This window comes from Silurus meridionalis, chromosome 6 (assembly GCF_014805685.1).
Source record: "Silurus meridionalis isolate SWU-2019-XX chromosome 6, ASM1480568v1, whole genome shotgun sequence".
Classification (NCBI taxonomy): domain Eukaryota; kingdom Metazoa; phylum Chordata; class Actinopteri; order Siluriformes; family Siluridae; genus Silurus; species Silurus meridionalis.
This window is the reverse complement of record NC_060889.1, coordinates 13,251,470-13,273,462: the sequence shown is the minus strand read 5'-3', so window position 1 is coordinate 13,273,462 and position 21,993 is coordinate 13,251,470. Positions and strand designations below refer to the sequence as shown.

The 21,993-nt window shown below is 40.9% G+C and overlaps 1 protein-coding gene across 2 annotated transcripts in view; it reads right to left on the bottom strand.

Annotated features, from left to right (window-relative positions):
* LOC124386960 (serine/threonine-protein phosphatase 2B catalytic subunit alpha isoform) overlaps positions 1–21,993 on the bottom strand; it is an 81,845-nt gene that overhangs the window by 36,650 nt on the left and 23,202 nt on the right. For both annotated transcript variants that reach the window (XM_046851036.1, XM_046851037.1), the window contains exon 2: positions 5,590–5,790. In XM_046851036.1, the coding sequence (XP_046706992.1) occupies positions 5,590–5,790 (201 nt within the window). The remainder of the gene's footprint in view (positions 1–5,589; positions 5,791–21,993) is intronic.

Genomic DNA, 21,993 nt, shown 5'->3' with positions numbered 1-21,993 from the left:
CCACCTTCTGTCTATTTGACAACGCCAATGATCTTTTCTTTCACATCCGAACACATCCTGTACAATTGTGTGCCTGTAACGTTGTGGTAAAACTTTGGGGAAAGGTTAGGTGTCCCAAAACTATTATAGTCTATACAGTGTGTGAGAGCATCACACATGAGACTTTGACTAAGCACAAATGAAAAGGGTGTAGAGTGGGTGATAAATGTGCAGAGCAACAGTTGGACTGCAGTAAGTGTATAACTGCATAGTGAGTAGTTGAATTACGAGAAAAAAAAAGAGAGAAAAAGTTGTTGGATGTAGATGTAGGGCAGGTGCCATTAATAAAGAGACCACACAGTGTTGCTGTAATCAGTGTGTTTACTTGAGGACTTTTCACTACTCTGGATGAATTGGCTCCAACTGCAGATTCTGAATGAACCGTTTGTGTCTGGGGGAATGTCTTGGAAGAGTGTAAAACTAGTTGCAAGTGTTTTCCTGGTTTATTCAGTTAAAATGTTATGAACGTCTTCATGGGTATGTAGACTGATATGGGACATTTCGCCAGCATGCATTGGGTTCACTTGTCTCCTTTAGAGGAAAGAGTCCTTGTAAGTCAATCCTGATTTGACAGCAACTATGGGAATATCTTCAAGAAGTACGGTTTTCATCACAACTCCCAGAGATGTATAGAATTCTTTCAGAGGTACGGTTATACTTTTCTGGCAGCCTGTGATGGATTTCTCTATAATTTGTTTCCTGTATTAATCGTAGCTACCAAAAATCATGCGCATTTAGAGTAAATTATATAAGAAATTGTTATGGAAGTTTTTATACAGTATACACACATACACATACTATTTTGGTGTGCAAGTAGCTCTCTACAAAACTATACAAGAATTTTGGAAATAGGAAATCCCATGCTGTGTTTTGGAAAATTACTTGGGGAACTTTAGAAATAGCTTGTCTCAATACTTTTAGCCTGTAGTGTGTGTGTGTGTGTTTAGAAGAGTTTGGTACACACAAACACACACGTACGCACATAAAATCCATAATGTAATTATTGGCTGTTAATGGTCAGTGTGTGTGTGTGTGTGTGTGTGTGTGTGTGTGTGTGTGTGTGTGTGTGTGTGTGCGCGCATGTGTGTACCAAACTCTTCTATGATATCAACCCACTTCCCACACACTGGCACACTGAACCCTTTGGCAAGTGTTATGTGAGAAGAAAGGTACGATTACATGAGTGTGTGTGATACAGAGGGAGACTAACATTATGAGAAGGAGAGTGTGTGTTTGTGTGCGAGTGTGTGCACCAACAGGATGAGGATTAGTTGGGTGGGAGTGATTAATGGCTCTGTTCCAACCACACTGTGTACCTCTGCATGTCCCGATGAAGGCGTGTGTTCAGATGAGGGTTGTTCTCACCCCATGCTCGCTCACTTGCACTCTCGCTCTTCCTCTCTCTCTCGCACTCTCTCTCTCTCTCTCTCTCTCTCAACACACACACACACACACCTCCCCTCAGGGTAGCGTGGTGCTTCCAAAAACACCAGCAGACCAGAGCTTAACACACAAACACGATGCAGCATACACTGTAAACATGCCCTCACACACACTCAGGTTTAGTGGAAATGTAAGCCACTTTTACGAACTGTGAAACCAATGCTAAATAAACAAAAAAAGGAATAAAAATTGGTTGTTGTACCAAAAAATGTTTAAGGTTGAATTTTTCAGGTCATCACATCATACCCTGATTTGCATCCCTTAAATGCAACCATGAACTAATAAGGTCACTAGCACTAGAAAAGCCAACAACACAACCTCGGTGAGGTTTCGGGTGTGGTGGCTCGATATTAATATCATACCGGTGTGTACATGAAGGCTGGAGTGACTTCACAAAGACGCTCGCTGTGAAACTGACTGCAACTACACAAACACAAACACGACCTCACGCAGCCCCACACCCTCTCTGTGGAGCTGCAGGTTTAATATGGCGCTTGTGTAAAGGACAAGCCTGATACACGCAAGCCAGTGACACTGCAGTCCACTGAGAAGTGATGAACCCTACACGAGGAGCTTTGACACAACCACCGCAGCCGTGCTGTTGTTTTAGAAAAATTGAGTGTGGTAAACATACACTATATAGACAAAGGTTTGTGGACACCTGACCACGTGCTTTAATTGAACATTTAGTCCCCTTTTGCTGTTATAATACCGTATTTTTCGGAATATAAGCCGCTACATTTTTCCCACGCTTTGAACCCCGCGGCTTAAACAACGAAGCGGCTAATTTATGGATTTTTCCTGGGTTTTTCCCGGTTTCACAAACTTCAAGCCAAAAAACTGAACCCCATAACATTAGACCAATGAAATTGCCAAACAGGTTCAGGTGAACCAATGAAATACTTTATTATTAAATCAGATGCGCTCCCACTGAATCGGGCCGCACCACATCATAAATATGGATGAAGTTCCTCTGACGTTTGACCTGCCTCTCACTCGGACTGTCTACAGGAAATGCGAATCATTCGTCACGCTGAAAACAACCAGGCATGAAAAACCGCACTTCACCTGTGTTCTGAGCTGCAGGGCATTGGGAGAAAAGCTTCACCGATGGTGATTTTTAAACGCACGATGATGCCCAAAGAAAGGAAGAAGGAAGACAGTGAACAATGACTTTCATGGTAGGCTACTGTTTAGATACAAGCCGTGTAACAGACACTGTCTTTCATTAAAGCCTGTGTAAAGTTCATTAGTTTCAGTGTAGACACCTGCGGCTTATAGACAGGTGCGGATTATTTATGTTCAAAATAAAAATCTGTCAAATTCAGCAGGTGCGGCTTATATTTGGGTGCGTTTAATAGTCCGGAAATTACGGTAAGTAATAACAGGTGCTGATGGAAGGTGTGGAGGCGGATGTGCAGCGAGTGTTCCAATTCATCCCATGCTTTGAGGTTACAGCTCCATAGCAGGCCACTCAAGAGCTTCCCCTCCAACCCATGTGCACCATGAAGGGTTGTGCGATGTTGACAAAAATTTTAATCTTGGACTTTTTTTTTTTTTTTTTCTTCGCTAACTGCGATTAGACAATATTTTGCTGAGCATGTTATTGTGCTGGTAACTTCAGGACTACCGTAGACAGCTGACTCGTCAAAATTTTTATATTCTTTATATTCTGTGTGGTGGTCAGAGATTAATCTTTTCCAAAAGGTTTATATTGATTTTGATGTTTTATAGCCATTTAATTTTTTTTTATTTATAAAGATATTTGTTTCTAAAAGTGTGTATCAATGTGTCAAACTCTTACATTTAATCAGTCAATTATAATAATACAACTATTTGGTTGTTACCCAGCGAATGAAATCAGTATTTTATAATATTATTACATTTTAATTAAATATAAATAGTATATAATCTACATTTTATTATATATTTTAACAGCTGATTTTGTTGGAGAGGAAATACCCATCACTTTACGAGTGATATTGATTAACTACGTGAAATGATATGAATGTACACATTTCCTGCCCCCATATCACGAATTCTGTGATCATTCTAAATACAGTTTAATAGACTGAATCACATATTGCATGCGTGCACTCTGTAGGTGTGTTTCGTTTGAGTTTCGCGATACACTTGACAATGTCAGATCGCTCATCGTTAAAACAACAATTACGACGCTATCCTGGACCAGTGGTTCTCAAACTTTTTCAGCAGGAGGCCCCCTTGTGTAGGGTGAATCCTTTTGTGGACCCCAAAAAGAAAACACATGACACAAAACATCCTCAAACTTACAAACGTACATTTTAGTTTGTACCAAAAACACATGAATTTGTGCAATGGCGAAACATCAATTCTGTTTGTAGTCTTATTTCTCTGTTGTTGAATAAATTTTTTTTTTTTTTTTATTCTATATTTCATAAAATACACTAGTACATCAACAGAGGCTTTGGTGATGTTTCAGCGTATTCTGCTGCGTAAAATTTATATTTGCAAATGTACAAAATCTGAACAGAGCTCCTAAACCAAACTGGCAGCAGCGTCAGGAAATGTTTGTTGCGCGTTCTATGTGCTCAGTATATTAAAGTGATATACTTGCTCTTGTTTACATGAGTGCCGGTGCGAATCAAACGCCGCCTTCCGCTGTAAACAGTTGTGCTTGTGTGCGTTTATTTTGGCGCCTACAATGAAAACTCCTTTACGGTTTAAGACTTTGTATAGTACAGGCCAGAGTAATGACCATGTAATGACACACATATTACAGCACACACCTCACCATCAAAGTTGTTATTTTAGGTCAAAACTAACCTGTACCTCAGTGGGCTTTTTTTTTGAAGAAGAAAATACATTATCACACTATCAGATACTCTTAAATCTGATAGTTTGTTTAAAGGGATACTCGCCCCCACCAAGAGAACAGCAATTACACACACACACACACACCATATATGGTATCGCTGTATTAGGATTTTTTTTTAATGCTAGCATCATAACCCTGACTTATAAGGCTTTGAGGTCAAACACATTACACACACACACACCGACACTAACGCTGTTCAAGGCACAGAGCCTTTCAGAAAACTGTCTGTACTTAGTATAAATACACACACACACACACACACACACACACACACACACACACTAAAAGGGACAAGCTTAATGTCTTAAACACACTCGTCTGGGCCACTTAAGGACAAAACAATTCAGAATAATGCTGTTCTTATTTCTGTAAACAACCCGAAGCAGAGTTTCATTGGCTGTGGGAAGTGTGTGTGGGAGGAACGACGACACTGTGGGCTGGAATTCAGCAGAGAATATTTAGAGAAGATAGCAAAGATTACTAATTTAAGACAGTAAACCACAACATACCAGTGGATTTAAAAATACCTGTGAAAGTGCAAAGGGAGAATAAAGAGAATAATAAAGAAAGAAAAGAGTCATGCTGCAGATGAAACCTCAAAGCCTGGGGGTGAGTATAACGAGAAACAGACAAGGTGTTTATGTTACAGGCGGCCAATAGAGCACACGCACGAATATCATTAAGCCGCGCTGCACAGGGTTTGTCCTCCTACTCTGTGTTAATGGAGTCACCAAAGAGCCTCGAACCAAAATCTAATGAAGTCGGCTAATGGTAAAGGAGGAAGAGAGGAAGAAATGGAGAGGGAGAAAACAACAGGGTGGTCCTCTGGTAATCTGCCTTATCAAAGCAGTGATGAAACATACCTTTTATAAAAAGGCTCAGATATCCAGCTTATTGTAAAGAAAAAAAAGAAAAAGCTGAGACTGCATTCAGTCATGCATTGAATTTAAGAGATCAGTCCACACTTGCTCTTTTCAGTCAGTAGAAATGTCATTTCTAAGCAACGTGTGTCACAGCCACTAAAGCAGGGGGCGAATTCAGGGCAGTGTCAGAGCTGTCAGACCGACGTAAAAAAAAGCAGAAAGCGGGAAAATGTGGCGCATCACACGGAACCCTTTCTGTCAACACTTCTTCCGTTAGCACAGACAAGCCTCACGCTGTGTTAGAGAAGTGTGAGGAATCAGAGTGGGAGATTTCTGCTTAGATACGTTCCAGTTTCACGGTGCATGTGTGATCTAAAATACGCTGACCTGTGACGGGGGCCTCGATGTCCAGCAGGTTCTTCTCCGAGCGCAGGATGGCCGCTCCCTCGCCGATGAGGCGCAAGGCAACGCTCTCGTCCACGCGGCCCTCTTTTGTCAGGTGAGCCTTCAGGACATCGACTTTGGGCTTTCCTTCGCCATCGAACACCTCTTTCACGGTCAGCCTGTGGCTGGGGGGGAACGGGACAGCTGGAGGAATAAATAAAAGAAAGACAGACATTAATCAATGCGGGTTTCGCTGCGAGCTGACGATGCGCTCCTGCCCTCAAAAGAGCATTTCATTACAATCGAGCTGCTCCCACGCATCATTCCACACATTTGAGCAACAGATCTTCATTTTTTTAAACGACTATTCAGTGTCTCCTGTTTGGCAGGAATGAAAAGCGGCAGGCATGTCAGCTCTTTACAGTTAAGAGTGAAGAATCCTGAAATAACATGAAACACAAAAACTCTCCCTCACTTAATGTCGAGTCACATGATATTTGCTGTCTAATTCTTATTATACTCATGCATAAACCTTTCAGCTCATAACCAACTCCCCCCTCAGTGTTTCACCTAGTTCTAAGGTCAAAATACAAAGTATATGGACAAAAAGTATTGGGACACCTCACTTTTCCTACCATATGTGGTTCTTCCAAAAAAGCTAAAGGCTTATCATTTGGAAACACGACCATGCTTTAGCTGTCCGAGAGACCAAAATCTGGCATCCAATCGTGCGCATCTGTAAATTCGTGTCTGCGGAAGAGTGCTATTTGTACAAATGTATTACACTGCACAGTGATAGAGCATCTATATCCGTTTAAAAACATAGTCAGTTGTCTGAAAACATGAGCAAATTATTCGTCCATTTAACTGCACATGAAGCACTGTGTTTCCCCACGGACCATTATTACTGACGCACCACCGGGGTTCTGCGTACGCCACTTTCCAGGCAAAATTGTGCCGCCAATTCCCCTGCTCGCCATCTGTGTTTCCACGCTGTGCGCACGCAGGGTTCGGAGTTTAGTTACAGGTGCACACTTTCTCCCGTCTAGTTTTTTTTTTTTTATAAACCACAACCTTTGGCGTACGCACGTTTTCAGCCTTGTTTAGTTTTTTATTTATGATTTTTTTAATTATATATATATATATATATATATATATATATATATATATATATATATATATATATATATATATATATATATTTGTATTTGCGTTTTGATGTACCATGGCAAATAAATTGGTTTAGATTTCACAGATTATAATTTTAGCAATCAATTTTTTTTTTCTAAAAAGCAAACAAATTAGTTGTTCATTCTTAAAGACGAGTCTCATTTTCTCCTGTATGTTGAGTATTGCTCTTTTTTTAATCAATGGAATAATCGTTAGAATACTCGATTACTAAAATAATCGATAGCTGCAGCCTTATTCAAGTGTTTCATTACTGAATAGGTGTAAAAAAAATCTCTAATTAATACAGCCTAATTAAGGCTTTAAACTTGAGGAATTAACTAAACAGTAATTGTCTCTCTGCTGCAGTCTCTGTCTCACGCATGACTCCTTCGATTTATATAATGACTCCATGGCTATTTGAATTGCAGGCAATTACGCTGCACTAAAAAAGCAAAGCGGGAAAAATATATATGAACACATGATTGCAAATCGCTTGCAGCTTATTATTTGATGAAACGTCTAAATTCGGACTTAATTATCGAATGCGGCTTGGCGATAGCAATCTGTGGATGGTTGCTGGCTGAATTGGATATGTGGTATCTCGAGTCTGCATGATCTGATGCAGCCAACTTACACTAATGTAGAATCCCAGAAACACTGGCATTACATCTGCTTTATAAAGCACTATGCACACAAAACGCCTTCACACACATCGAATTTAATGGGTCCAAGTATCCAAGTAGAAACAGTGAGAGCTGATCAACACAATGTACACTCGAGGCGCAAACATTTTAAAGCTGACCTCAGTGCCTCAGTTCCTCACGAAGTGTGAAGATGAGCTATGCTATGATCCAGCTCCCATAGGCCAGATTTAAAGTTTTCCTGGAAGAGCTTTCACAGTGAACACTAAGAGAATCTCAGTTGTCCATCAAGCAAGCACATGATTCATGAAAATCAAATGGCTGCACTTCGCCAGAAATGGGAACGTCTTTGTAACCTAATTTCATGAAGATTACACAGACATTACACAGATTACAGTGATAAACGCTGGTTTCGTGAGAAACAGCTCCACTGTGCTGTCTTGAAGTCAGAAGAAGGCTCCACATTCCCAACTTAAACTGTTTTCAACAAGTTTATTGCTGTTCCATTCCCTATATTTAAATGAACCAGCCAGACATAAATAAACTCCACCTCGTTCAGGGAGAAGCTTTTGGACTCCGTCATTTCTTTTTTTCATGCCTACATCGACCAATCATGGTGGATGTGGGCCGAGAGACATCAACTGATGCAACTTCCATTCGAACAGAATTCAGGAGCAGGCTCGAATAGACATACGAAGTTCATCATCTGTGTGTGTGCATTACAACTTTCTATGTACTTTTTTAAAAAGAAGATATTTATTCTATACACCAGAAACCTTTGGCTATGCATTAAAGATGACAAACTGACTCATGAAGAAGCTCATGAAGAAGTGTGATCACGAGTGTGTCAAATGACCCACCAGAACATGTGACAAGCAGCTAAGAAAAGGAAAACTGAACTGGGAACAAGTTCACAGGGATTGTTTTTTTGTATATATATTTTGCGATAGCTACATTTTCTCCTTCAAGACGAGAGTTGCATCAGTGCTCGATTATGCTAATTAACACCAAAGACAGTCTTTCCTACAAAGGCTGTTTTTTCTTTTCTTTTTACATTTACCAAGGACACCAATAATCCTGGAAAGAACTGTATAAACACAGGGCTTTTGTGAAGCCAACCTTTAACAAGTGTTCCACACACCAGTGCTGGCTTGGACAGTTATGAAGTGACCTTCTCTGCCCTGTTCTCAGCTTAAACAACACTGAACACCAACACTACCTACCCCCTAACCAAGGAAAGAAAACTCAGCACACTCGTAACAAGCACAGTGCATAGCTATTCTGAATTACATTTTTGATCTGAATTTCCAAACTACTGAACATGCATAAACAAATCCTCATGCAAACGTGCTGCTTTACTCTCAGTTTTTTTTTTTGAAAGGTCGAGCTGGTCTTGCGCGGTCTGAAAGCGTCGTCTGCCTCATTATCACTTCTCAGCAAACCGTGAGATTTTCCTACACGTGTTTTACATGAATATTTAAACTGAACAATTCAGGTGGAAACTCTGAGGTAGTCCTGATACACAACAGATTCACACATTCAAATGGAAGCTTGATCAAATCTGGGCAGGAACTCGAAAATGAAACCATTTTAAAAAAAGATACACATGAAATCTTTTCATGCTTCTTTTTTTTTTTTTTTTATATATATATATATAGAGCAAAAAAGTATTTTTTTTTAATATCCTTTACTGTGAACCGGTTTTAGATGTGTACTATACGGACAAAAGAAACCAGACCATAAGATTCATGTCCGCTTCTTGAACATCCCATTATACATTAAGCCCCTATTTACTGTTCTAATATCTTTCAGTCTTCTGGGAAGATGTTTCACAAGATATTGGAGTGTACTGGAGTGGAGACCTGTGCTTAGCCACAAGGTACAGATGTAGGGTGAGGAGGTCTGAAGTGCAGTGTTCTAATGTTTGGTAGTGTTGAGGTCAAAGCTCTATAGAAGGCCACCCCAGATCTTCCACTCCAATGCATGTAAACCATATCTTCACAGTGCTCACCTTGTGCACAGGGGCATTGTCATGCTGGAACGCGTTTGGCTCTCCAAGTGAAGTGAATGGAAAATTTGATACCATCCATATACACTGCATACAATTCTGTGCCGCTACAGTTAGAGGAAGAACCTCATATGGCTGGAAAAGTTAAATAAATAAAGTTATTAAATCTCGCCGCGTATTACATAATTGAGATTCGGGACCGGATGTTTATCTATTAAACGGCATTAAGATTTTTACCATGGTGGAATGAACACATGCACCACGAGTTCCAGGCGCCTCTGCACTTGAGCAGGACTAATAAGCATGCTTGTGTTTGAGTGATGTGCATTGTGGGGTGTGTGGGATAAAACACACAAAGCATCGGCTGTTCATTAACACCCCTCCGCTCTGGCTATGCCTTTATGTACATGAAAACAGTTTCTGTAGATGAGCAAAATATTAACCAGCCTGATATCAGCTGCTGCTTCTCAATAGAAACAGGTGACTTTTTTCTCAGAGAACGTCGCCATAACTGTGACTGTTTCTTCACTGCCAGTAATAAAAAAAAAATTAATAAAGCTAAAAAAGGGCAAATGTGATTTAATCTGGAAATCCAATAATACATTTTTTCAATCATAGACATACCTCATGGCATTTTACATTTTCTCCTCCACCAAAACACTTATAATATATATATATATAAACAAACTGCAACCTTTTTTCCAAACTTGATTTCCTCTACACAAATTCAAACAGGACTCTTGCTTTGGATAAAAGCGTTAGACAAATGAATAAAATGGAAATGTGCAGTGTGAAGTGCTCGTCACAATGACTTGAACTCCTCCGCTTTTCCGACTCTGCTCCATGCAGACAACTCGGTCTCCTTTTAGTTCTTCCTAATTCATCGGTCCAAAGCAGTTTCCTGCTGAGAAAGCCACATCAAAGCGCCTGCTTGGCTGTAAAAAAACAACAACAACAAAAAAGGAGCCCTTTGTAAAACGTTCACTGACCGTTCCCAGCTGCAGTGACCAAACAGCCTGTGAGACATCCCATCTAAACACTAAACGCCGTGTAGCATTCATCCCAGCTACTAAACTGGAAGGAAATAAAGCCGGGGAACGTGTTTTGCGAGGACACGGCAGACAATAATACACTCGATAATTTGTCTTCAGTGATGGGACGCAAAGTGTTTTGACATTTGAAGAAGCTTTTCCAGAGGCATGTATGGAAAAGTCAATGAGGCGGCTCGAGCAGAGCAGGAACGGCATGAGTGCAGATAAAAGAATCTCCATAATGAGAGACCGTTAAAGGCGAAGCGTGGCCCCGCCTACGTCCCATTTCAGCCAATCAAGCAACAAGCACACTCGCCTTGTTTCTAAATCGGCAGGACAATCAGAGGCTCATGCATAATTCCATGAACCCCCTCGAGACCACAACTAATTTCTCCAGTCGATCAAGAATCGGATATGAGGCTTGGGTTATGCCAAGCAATATCGGTTACGGCGCAGGTCAGCAGTTCCAATCAAGATGTGGAATAAATCATTTTCCATCAGGCGCAGCAAGCACGCTGGATTTCAGTGGCAATCGTGTCTTGTTGGAACGTGTGAGGATCATTAGCTCATCTACTTTACACAAATGGATTGGGACCTCGAAAATTTCGGCCTCTACAAACAGCTCTTGACCACAGGCCAAAACTTATGACAGCGTTATTATGATCTGATTTGGCTCCGTATCGATATATTCTTTAACCCAGACCTCCACTCCCGCCTTGAAATGGGAAAGAATAAGGGACATGTCAGGATCGCATTCTGAGGCACTCACTTAACAGCACTTCTTGGAACTCAATTCTGCTCAACCTTCCTTTAATGTTTCTGGAGAGGTTACGTCCCCCCCTCGGGACCCCATCTGAAAGATCCATTAACAGCTGCATGTGTGCTTCATAAATGACCTTGATGTGCATGGTTAAAGAGTCGCAGTCCTGTTAGTGGCGTTTTCTCAACGGCGCTTATGTCAAAAGGCCGTGATCCGAGTTCAGTGCGCGAAGACTTGCTTTACAATATCATAACCAGACTGCCAGAATCTGTTACTGTGCATCATCATCATAGAAGATTTTTTGCCCGTTTTTTTTTTTTTTTTTAAAGAATCAAATAGTTGATTATAGTGAGCTGAGGAAGGATTTCTACTCCAGTGAAGGGAAATTGTAACTATATTTGTGGCCCTTGTGGAAGAACCCAATATGTGTGTGTTATAGACAAGTGTATAAAAACATACCAGAATGTTTTTTAAAAAATCCTCAGTTTGAATAAAGCTTTCTTCTCTTCACAATTTATATAAAAAAATTATTAAAAAAAACAAACAACTGTTGGTTTTGAGGGAAAGAGAGTATTAGAGCACTGACTTATGCCAACATTTACTGTGTCTGCACACTACCATATGTTCATATTATAAATTACATATTACAGATTGCACAACTTAAGTGTCATGGTATTACTTTTTATATCAGACGTCTATGCATGAACACAACATATGTTTGGGTACATTTACATCATAGGCTTTAAAATGACATGAGTTACTGAAATTATCTTCTTCTTCTTCTTCTTTCTGGCCTTCCTCTTTTCCTCCTACCTGGTGGCTCCATCTTCAGCACTCTTCTACCAATATAATTCATGTCCCTTCTCTGCACATGTCCAAACCATCTCAATCTCGCCTCCCTCACCTTGTCACCAAAACATCCTACATGTGCTGTCCCTCTAATAAACTCATTTCTAATTTTGTCCATCCTCGTCACTCCCAACGAAAATCTTAACATCTTCAGCTCTGCTACCTCCAGCTCTGCCTCCTGCCTTTTACTCAATGCCACTGTCTCTAATCCATACAACATCGCAGGTCTCACCACAGTCCTATAAACTTTCCCTTTCATTCTTGCAGATACCCTACTATCACAAATCACTCCTGTCACTCTTCTCCACCACTCCACCCTGCCTGCACTCTTTTCTTTACTTCTCTAACACACTCTCCATTACTTTGCACTGTTGACCCTCAGGTACCTGAACTCCTCCACCTTCTCCACCTCTTCTCCCTGCAACCGCATCACTCCACTGCACTACCCTCTCATTCACACACATGTACTCTGTCTTACTCCTACTGACTTTCATTCCCCTTCTCTCCAGCGGATATCTCCACCTCTCCAGGCTCTTCTCAACCTGCTCTCTACTCTCACCACAAATCACAATATCATCTGCAAACATCATAGTCCAGGAGACTCCTGTCTGACCTCGTCCGTCAACCTGTCCATCACCACTGCAAACAGGAAAGGGCTCAGGGCCGATCCTTGATGCAGTCCAACCTTCACTCTGAACCAGTCTGTCGTACCTACTGCACACTTCACTGCCGTCACACTGTCCTCATACATGTCCTGCACCACCCTTACATACTTCTCTGACACACCTGACTTCCTCATACAATACCACAACTCCTCTCTTGGCACTCTGTCGACGCTTTCTCTAAATCCACAAATACACAATGCAATTCCTTCTGTCCTTCTCTATACTTCTCCATCAACATCCTCAAAGCAAATAAGGCATCTGTGGTGCTCTTCCTCGGCATGAAACCATACTGTTGCTCACAGATGGTCACCTCTTCTCTCAGCCTGGCTTCCACTACTCTTTCCCATAACTTCATGGTGTGACTGATCAACTTAATTCCCCTGTAGTTACTGCAGGTCTGCACATCTCCCTTATGCTTAAAGATCGGTACCAGCACACTCCTTCTCCATTCCTCAGGCATCCTCTCCCCTTCCAGAATCCTGTTAAACAATCTGGTTAAAAACTCCACTGCCATCTCTCCTAAACATCTCACGCCTCTACCGGTATGTCATCTGGTCCAACCGACTTTCCATTCTTCATCCTCTTAATCGCTGCTCTCACTTCCTCCTTACTAATCCTATCTACATCCTGCTTCACCAACTTCACATCCTCCAACCTTCTCTCTCTGTGATTTTCCTCATTCATCAGCTGCTCAAAATACTCCCTCCACCTTCTCAACACACTCTCCTCACTAGTCAACACATTTCCCTCTCCATCCTTTATTGCTCTAACTTGCAGTACATCCTTCCCAGCTCGGTCCCTCTGCCTGGCCAATCGGTATAACTCCTTTTCTCCTTCCTTAGTGTCCAACCTCTTATACAGCTCCTCATATGCCTTTTCCTTGGCTTTCGCCACATCCCTTTTTACCTGCTGCCGCATCTCCTTGTACTCCTGCCTACTTTTCTCATCACTCTGTCGATCCCACTTCTGTTTTGCAGTTACTGAAATTATCATATGTTTTAATTTACTTGTGAAAAGACACATGCACTGCATCGAAAATCATTCACAGCTCTTTACTTTTTCCACATTTTATTTTACAGCCTTAATCCAAAATTGATTAAAAATAATTATTTGCCCCTAAAATCTTTGCAATTTATCTGAAAAAATAAATAAATCACATGAACATAAGTATTCACAGCTTTTGTTCAAGACTTTGTTGAAGCGCTTTTGGCACCGATTGAAGTCTTTTTGAGTATGATGCTACAAGCTTGGCAGAATAATTTTTGGGCAGTTTCTCTCATTCTTTTTTGCAGAACTTCTCAAACTCCAGACGGGCGGTCATTTGACTTTTACTGAGGAGTGGCTTCCGTCTGGCCACTCTTTATACAGGCCTGAGTGCTGTAGAGATGGTTGTTCTTCTGGAAGGTTCTCCTCTCTCCACAGAGGCGCTCTTTCAGCGTGACCATCAGGTTTTAGGTCACCTCTCTGACTAAGGTCCTTCTCCCCTGATTGCTCAATTTGGCCGTGCGGCCCTCCGCTCTAGGAAGAGTCCTGGTGGTTCCAAACTTCTGCCATTTATGGATGATGGAGGCCCCTGCGCTCATTGGGACCCTCAATGCTGCAGACATTTTTCTGTTCCCTTCCACAAATCTGTGCCTCGATACAATCCTTTATCTGAGGTCTACAGACAATTCCTTACACTTCATGGCTTAGTTTACTGTAGGATCACATATAGAGAGGTGTGCGCCTTTTCAAATCATGTCCAATCCACTGAATTTACCACAGGTAGACTCCAATCAAGCTGTAGAAACATCTCAAGGATGATCAGTAAAAACAGGATGCACCTGAGTCCAATTTTGAGTGTCATGGCAAAGGCTGTGAATACTAGTGTACATGTGTGTTTTTTCTTTTTAATAAATTTGCAAACATCTCAAACATCTTTCACATTGTCATTATGGGTAATTGCTTGTAGAATTTTGAGGAAAATACTGAATTGAAACTGTTTGGGAATAAGGCTGTAACAACATGTGGAAAAAAGTGAAGCGCTGTGAACACGTTCCGGATGCACTCTATATTCTTTATGTGACATTTTTTCATATTAGGTCATAAAAACAGACTAAGGAAACTATAGGAAATAGCTGAGATGCTGCAATGCTGCAAAAACTGCATTGCTGGACTATTTAGGACACACTTTGCCCGTTGGAGGCGTTTGTTAATCCGTTCAGCAGTCCATCTTTTGCTGTTATTGTGCCACGTTTTTCATTTACAAACAACTTTACTAAAAGAATGATACATTACTGGTCAACAGGCATAACTGTCATGGAGTAATGCAAAACACAAACAGAGGACAAGAATTTCGAGGCTTACGATGTAAAATTTCACCTCGAAAATGTCAGCAATGATTTTTAGCATCGGCTCATAAACAGAGATGTAACCTTTGAAGATTTTTGACGCGCGCCTGCCAATCATAGCTCCCCGCAAAACATTAGTATTCTCTGCGCCTCCTAAACGATCTATCATTGTAACCGATGTGGACGGGATCATTTATCAGCATGAGAATCGGCTGCTGGAGGAACATATGGACTAATTAGCGAGCGAGGAATTGAATAAAGCATATGTAGTGATTGGAGATGTGATGTAAGGTTGCCCTGTGGTCTGTTCTGGGGGAATCTAGCTGAGGTGCTGCATCTCTGTGGTGTCGCTGAAAGTGCTGAGGTGGTAACAAACTGCTCCGAGCCCCTGGGGGGGTGGGGGGGAGGCTGCTGAGAGTGAGACAGTATCAGTCTGAAAGTGCTAAGCCAAAGAGCAGCACTTTTACCCTGCCACCCACTCGATCTCGGTAGGAGCAGGCGAGAGAGAGAGAGAGAGAGAGAGAGAGAGAGAGAGAGAGAGAGAGAGAGAGTGTATAAAGTGCAGTAAAATGGATGGTACGACAATAAAGAATGAAAAGAAATTCTCCTTTGTGGCTGAGATAAAGCCATGCAGACACTGATCAATGTACTGGCTAAAATGGGACCAAGATAAGAGGAGGAAAAAAAAAAAAATGAAAATAAATAAATAAATAAATAAATAAATGCAGGCACTTATCTTTCACTGCCCACAAACACTTAGCACACCTGCAATTCCATGCCCCCGACATACTTAAGTGCGCTGCTCTGATGTAGGAAGGGCAAGAAAAGTCGGAAAGGAAGACAAAGTAACTCCTACGTACAAACCATAAAGACTAACATGTAAATGAAAACTTTCTAACCAGCCAAAAAAAAAAAAAAAAGAAAAGAGGACTGCTTTTTCAAGAGTTTGCTGTCTGACCACCAAAACCCTGAGAAAGTACAACGAGCATAAAATAATGCAGAACAACCCCTTAAACGTTATCATTTCGCAGTCAGAGAAAGAGTCACCTACACGGTAACCTGCTTTTCCAGATGTCTTGCAGGAGTGGCGTTCACCAGAAACCCTGCAGCTGTTATAGGACTTCAGTAAACTGAATACAAATAAAATTCACCAGACTGAAAAATAAAAAGCTGAAGAACGTACGGGTGTTAACTTTAACTGGAGGAAGAAACAACACTGGAGATGAAACATATGCGTTTGCTCCTGGTTGTGGTTCCTTTTACTTTGCACAGTATTTTGAACGTGTAAAGGTGAAAGTGCAGGCTGGAATGTGTTGTTGATCGGTTATGCTGACAGAGTTGAATCGTCCAAGGACATATGCTCAACAGTTCCTGTGGTAAAAATTCTGTTTGTTCTCTTTGCCACTTGTTGGAAATGAAAGTAATACTGTAGAACTGGTTTCTGAACACACACTATATGGAGTAAAGTGACTATCATAAGTGTTTATATGTGGTCTTCCTCCAAGTTGTACAGGAAGCCTCTGGATGCAGTAGGATTAAGAGACTTGAACTAGAAGGCCCAAATCTGTTCCATGTTCATATGGTTGACATGGGTTGGAGTGGAAGACGTTGAGTGGCCTGCTAGAGAACTTTGACCTCAACCTTATAGAACACCTTTGAGATAAATTGGAACACCTGTACCTGACCTTACTAACATTCTTGGGAATGAATACAAATCGCCAGACCCACACTCCAACATCTAGTGGAGCATCTTCCCAGAAAACTAAGACTTTTTGAGACCCTTTTAAGACCATCAAGAATGAAATTTAAGACCTAGATCAAATCAAAAACACAGATTTGTTTTCCAAGCCACCTATCGCTAAACTAGCACCTTCCTAATAGCTGAAAAATAAAATCCGTTGTATGTCTGTGTTACAATCCGAAAGAGATTCACGCCTATAACAGAAAGCTGACTGGCTGTCGCATGTTGGTCTCATTTGTAGTGAGAATACAGCAAATTATATCTGGTCTAGCGAAAGAAAGAACTACAACAACACGGAAACTAACAAACAAAAACTTTCTAAAGTGCATTACAATGAGCGTTATATAGAAATATGGAAAACGGAAAATTAAGACCTGTTTGAAATGATTTAAGACCCTGTGGAAACCCTGAAAATGGAGGTTATGGCAGGAAATATCAAAGAATTTATTGTTGAAGAATAACATATCTTATGGTCAGGCATCCACAGACTATTCCCTATATAGTGAAGAACTGTGTTTTTTTTCCTCCTTTCACTAAGTTTCGAGACTAATGAGTGATTTCGCTACAGCGTGATGAATACTTGCAGTGTGACCTCCTGGTTATTCATTGCACAGGCATATAGGATGCAAATGTAACACGGGCACAGACTGGCTCCATTCACTCACTCGGATGCATATGAATGCTTTCAGAAGCTAAAACAGAAGAAAACTAGGTTTTGTGTTCAAAACATTTAGCTTGAGAAATAGCAATTGGATAAGACTAGAGGCTCAAAAAAAAAAAAAAAAAAAGAGGGGGAGAGATAGATAGAGAGAGAGAGAGAGAGAGAGAGAGAGAGAGAGAGAGAGAGAGAGTGCAAGTGAACTGTTGTGTTGAAAAGAACTCCCTGAGGCTATTTCAATTATTTAGTATGAAAAACAAACTCTCGAGTGACGTTTCACAATAAAGGTGGCTGAATATATTTTTAAGTGAGAAGAGAATTTTTATATTTAATGGGGAAAAAAAAGCCCTAAAATCGTAAAGGGTTCTTAAAATTTTTAATTGTTAGTTAATTGTAGTTTTGTTGCACTCTAATGTGAACCCGCTCTTCCTAGAGACCACCCTTCTTTCCTCCAGGGAAGTCTGTCAACAAAACAAAAAAAATACACGCAAATTAATAATATACACAGAGATTAGGCGTGCATGTAAGACTGCGATTGCGGCCGCCAGTTTTCATTTAGCAGCGTTTCAAAAGAAAGAAAAGCCAGCGCACAAATAGGCAGTAATCCTCTTTTATATCCCGCTCTAGCAGTAAATACCATGCGAATGCAATTTACTGCTAACTCCTCTTAACCTACTACTGACTTTCTCCCCGAGTTTCATATGCTGTACAGAGCTGCAGCAATTAGTCAACAACCGTCAACTGGGTATGAAAATTCATCGACGTCGTGTTGCTTATCTAAGCTGCTGAGAAGTCTCTTCTCGGTTCTGGCACCTACGTGGTGGAACGTACTTCCACTTAAGGTCTGAACAGCCGAGTCTCTAGCGTGTCTGTCAAACGTCAGAAATGTAACTAAAACGCAAATGTTGTTGTTTCGGTCATTATTTTGTTTTGAATTGAGCTATTTTATTTGAAACCATCCTTAAATAGCCATAAAAATAATTACTATTAAAAAATAATAATAATTTAAATAGAATAAGGGGCTGCCTCCACCCTAATCGCATATCAGTGTGTTATAAATGGCCGATCACACTGGTGTAAATACTGGTGTTGTTTAGGGAATCATGACCAAAATATTTTTGCCTGCTACCCTGGTTTGTATGGATTGGAGTGAAAAACCTTACGCCTCAACCTCACCGACACAAACTGGAACTTGGATTGAACCCAAGATCTCCTCAGCTGGATCAGGGCCTGACCTCATCGACGGTCTTGTAGCTGAATGAACACAAACAGCTACACTCCAAAAATTGGAATGATTTGGTCTTTTTTAGAAACTCAAAAGAACACTAAATCTGGAATAGAATGTTCAAAAAGCATAGGATTGTGACTACAAACGTAGCACCGACCTATGCATCATGGTTTACTCCCAGAATGTGTATATCTCCTCAAATGGAAAAGAAATAAAACTGCAGCTCCCAATAAGGGAGGCTGAAATCGGTAGATTGTGTTAGCAATAAAAGATAAGCCTAAAAGGCATTGGCCGCTATATGACCTCTGTTGTGGACTGGAAGTGCTTAACTTTAATCCACATAAGGGCAGATAAAAACAGAAATCAAAGAGGCGAATACTATCTCCCATGCTCAGTGGCATTGTGGCCGGCGAACACAATGAACGGACGACATTAAAGCCAAACAGAGCCACTTTGTGCTACACCACAGATACAGGAGGCTCCACATCGCTCGGTGCTCAATACGGCACAATGGACGTGAAAGGACACAGCGGACAACCAGCTCTAATGCACATAGTGGGGGGGGTCATTAAGCGTGCCACCAGATCTGTTTTATATGTGATAGTGGGAAAAGATGTAAATAGTGGATGCGTGTCTTTGAGGCTTAACATTTTCAAAAGCATTCGAGCTCTGATCCTACTGCAAATACAGAGAGAGAGAGAGAGAGAGAGAGAGAGAGAGAGAGAGAGAGAGAGCAGAGAGAGAGAGAGAGAGAGAGAGAGAGAGAGAGAGAGAGAGAGAGAGAGAGAGAGAGAGAGAGAGAGAGAGAGAGAGGCAGAGAGAGAGAGAGAGAGAGAGAGAGAGAGAGAGAGAGAGAGAGAGGCAAAACACAGAGACAGAGAGAGAGAGAGAGAGAGAGAGGCAGAAAGAGAGAGAGAGAGAGAGAGAGAGAGAGAAGAGAGAGAGACAGAGACAGAGACAGAGAGAGAGAGAGAGAGAGAGAGAGAGAGAGAGAGAGAGAGGCAAAGACACACAGAGAGAGAGAGAGAGAGAGAGAGAGAGAGAGAGAGAGAGAGAGAGAGAGGCAGAAAGAGAGAGAGAGAGGCAGAGAGAGAGAGAGGCAAAGACACACACAGAGAGAGAGAGAGAGAGAGAGAGAGAGCGAGAGAGAGAGAGCGAGAGCTCCACACATGAAGGCAGGTTTGAAGGCCAATGAGACCCACATGCATCGCAGTTAGTGCCCCTGGCACACTCGGATTTGGAGGAAGTGGCCGATTCAAACGGAAGGAAGGAGAAGGCAAGAGGATGGAAAGAGTCCAGTTGGACGACGCTGTTCAAAAACCTGGGAACGCTCACCCTGATTAAATCTGTAAGCACAGGCCTAACAGGATAATGTTATTTATTAAAGCCATATTAGCCAAATAAAAGGGTGAACTGATGAAAAGCTGGTGATCGCATAATCCTTTTTTTTTATATAATCAGATACAGGCACTTATGATCAGATGTACTTTGTAATTAGAAACTACAGTCTGTCACGCGGACGCCGTTGATTTACCGGCCGCTGTGCTTTTAAATCGCTGCGCACATGCTCGTACAAAGAGCACATGGCCTTGGTAACAAGATCTCCGTTATCGCATGGCCATAAACAAGTGTGCTGGTTTACCTGAAGTGAAATCGGTTATTAACCTAATTGCACGACATTTGGTTTGCACGCCAATTCACCTGGAGCACCTTTTACACCCTTTACACCCTGTTTCTTTTCCCCACTGTTTCTAAAGAAGAGCACTTCGCTAGAACACTGTGTCTGTACGGAAATATGAAGCGGGACTGAAAATGGAGCAAACGTATAATTAACCAGGGCAAGACATGTGCAACCTGCTCCAGAAATCCTAGCAGGGATCTGTGTGGAGGCAAATAATTACTGTTTTGTTACCCAACCCACTTTCTTATGCGGAGCACAGAAACGATTTCCTACACACTCCGAAAAGCTGCGAGTGTGCAGAGCGCCACACGTTTCGCTGACCGTATTACTCTCCTGTCCTTTTCTACCGAGTCCATCATTTCAGAAATCATACAACAGCTTAAGTGATTTCTACTCTAAGTTACAACATTAAAGGATCTAATATGAGTCGATCCCGGATGTCAGTTACACACACACACACAGACACACACACACACACACACACACACACACATATATATATATATATATATATATATATATATATATAAAAAATGCAAGATGTTTGCAATGATGTGCCCCTGTTACACCTGTGACATCTTGGAAAGAATAAATAAATGAGGAAATAAACAAATAACATTTAATTCTATGAAATACTGTCCCTGTTACAGTGTGCAGAGAAAGGATGAACCACAGTTAGATGGTTGCCAGGGAAACTAAAACAGCAAAAAAAAAAAAAAAAAAAAAAACAACGGTTGTATAAATAAAGGAATTCATGTCTATCAAAATAAGTGGTTTGTGTTGCCTTCTGAAAAACTAAGAAATAAATCTACTATATTAATTATATGATAGAATTTTGTTTACTTGTCATTATTATTAGTAGTATCATTTTGGAATTAATTGTAAAAATAAATAAATAAATAAAATAAACGCTTTTAACAGATTCAATATTATTATATTTAGTGACATTTCAAAATGGAAAATCTGAAAAAAATTACAATGTGGTGCAAAACTAATTTTTTTTTTTCTCATATCTGGAATGAGGCAATTGAAGGCATTTAAAAAGCTCCATGTTCTCCTCAATTTTTTGGAAACCCTACGTAATATGCTACAAAGTCATAACTAGCAAACAAATGTAATGCTAATGAAACGTATTCCAGGCTAGTTATGTGCCTTGTGGTCTGAGAGTTTATCTCAAATGAAGACAAACCAGTCTTCATTTTCACTTTGCGCTGTATTTAGCAGTATTGATGGTACAATGACAAGCTGTACAACATGTCGCTTTTTCCACAGGTCAACATCTTTCAGACCGTCAATCATCAATGGAAGATAAAAAAACAGCACCAGGTTTACCAGTTCGATCCAGAGTTCAGGATGTGTGTGTGTGTGTGTGTGTGTGTGTGAGAGAGTGTGTGTGTGTGTGTGAAGTTTTAAATGTTCTAACATTTTCTGTGTGGTTTTCTTCTGGGTCCTCCAGTTTCCTCCCACCCCCTTAAAACATGCCTGCATACAAACATTTCCATTCACATTGAATGAAGTGTGTGTGTATGTGTGTGTGTTCCCACCTTAGCTCAAGTGTTCTTGGGATATGCTCCTTGACCTCAATCATCAAGTACTGGAAATGAACAAATGCAAATACATGGTGGATTTTTCCATACCTGGCAAT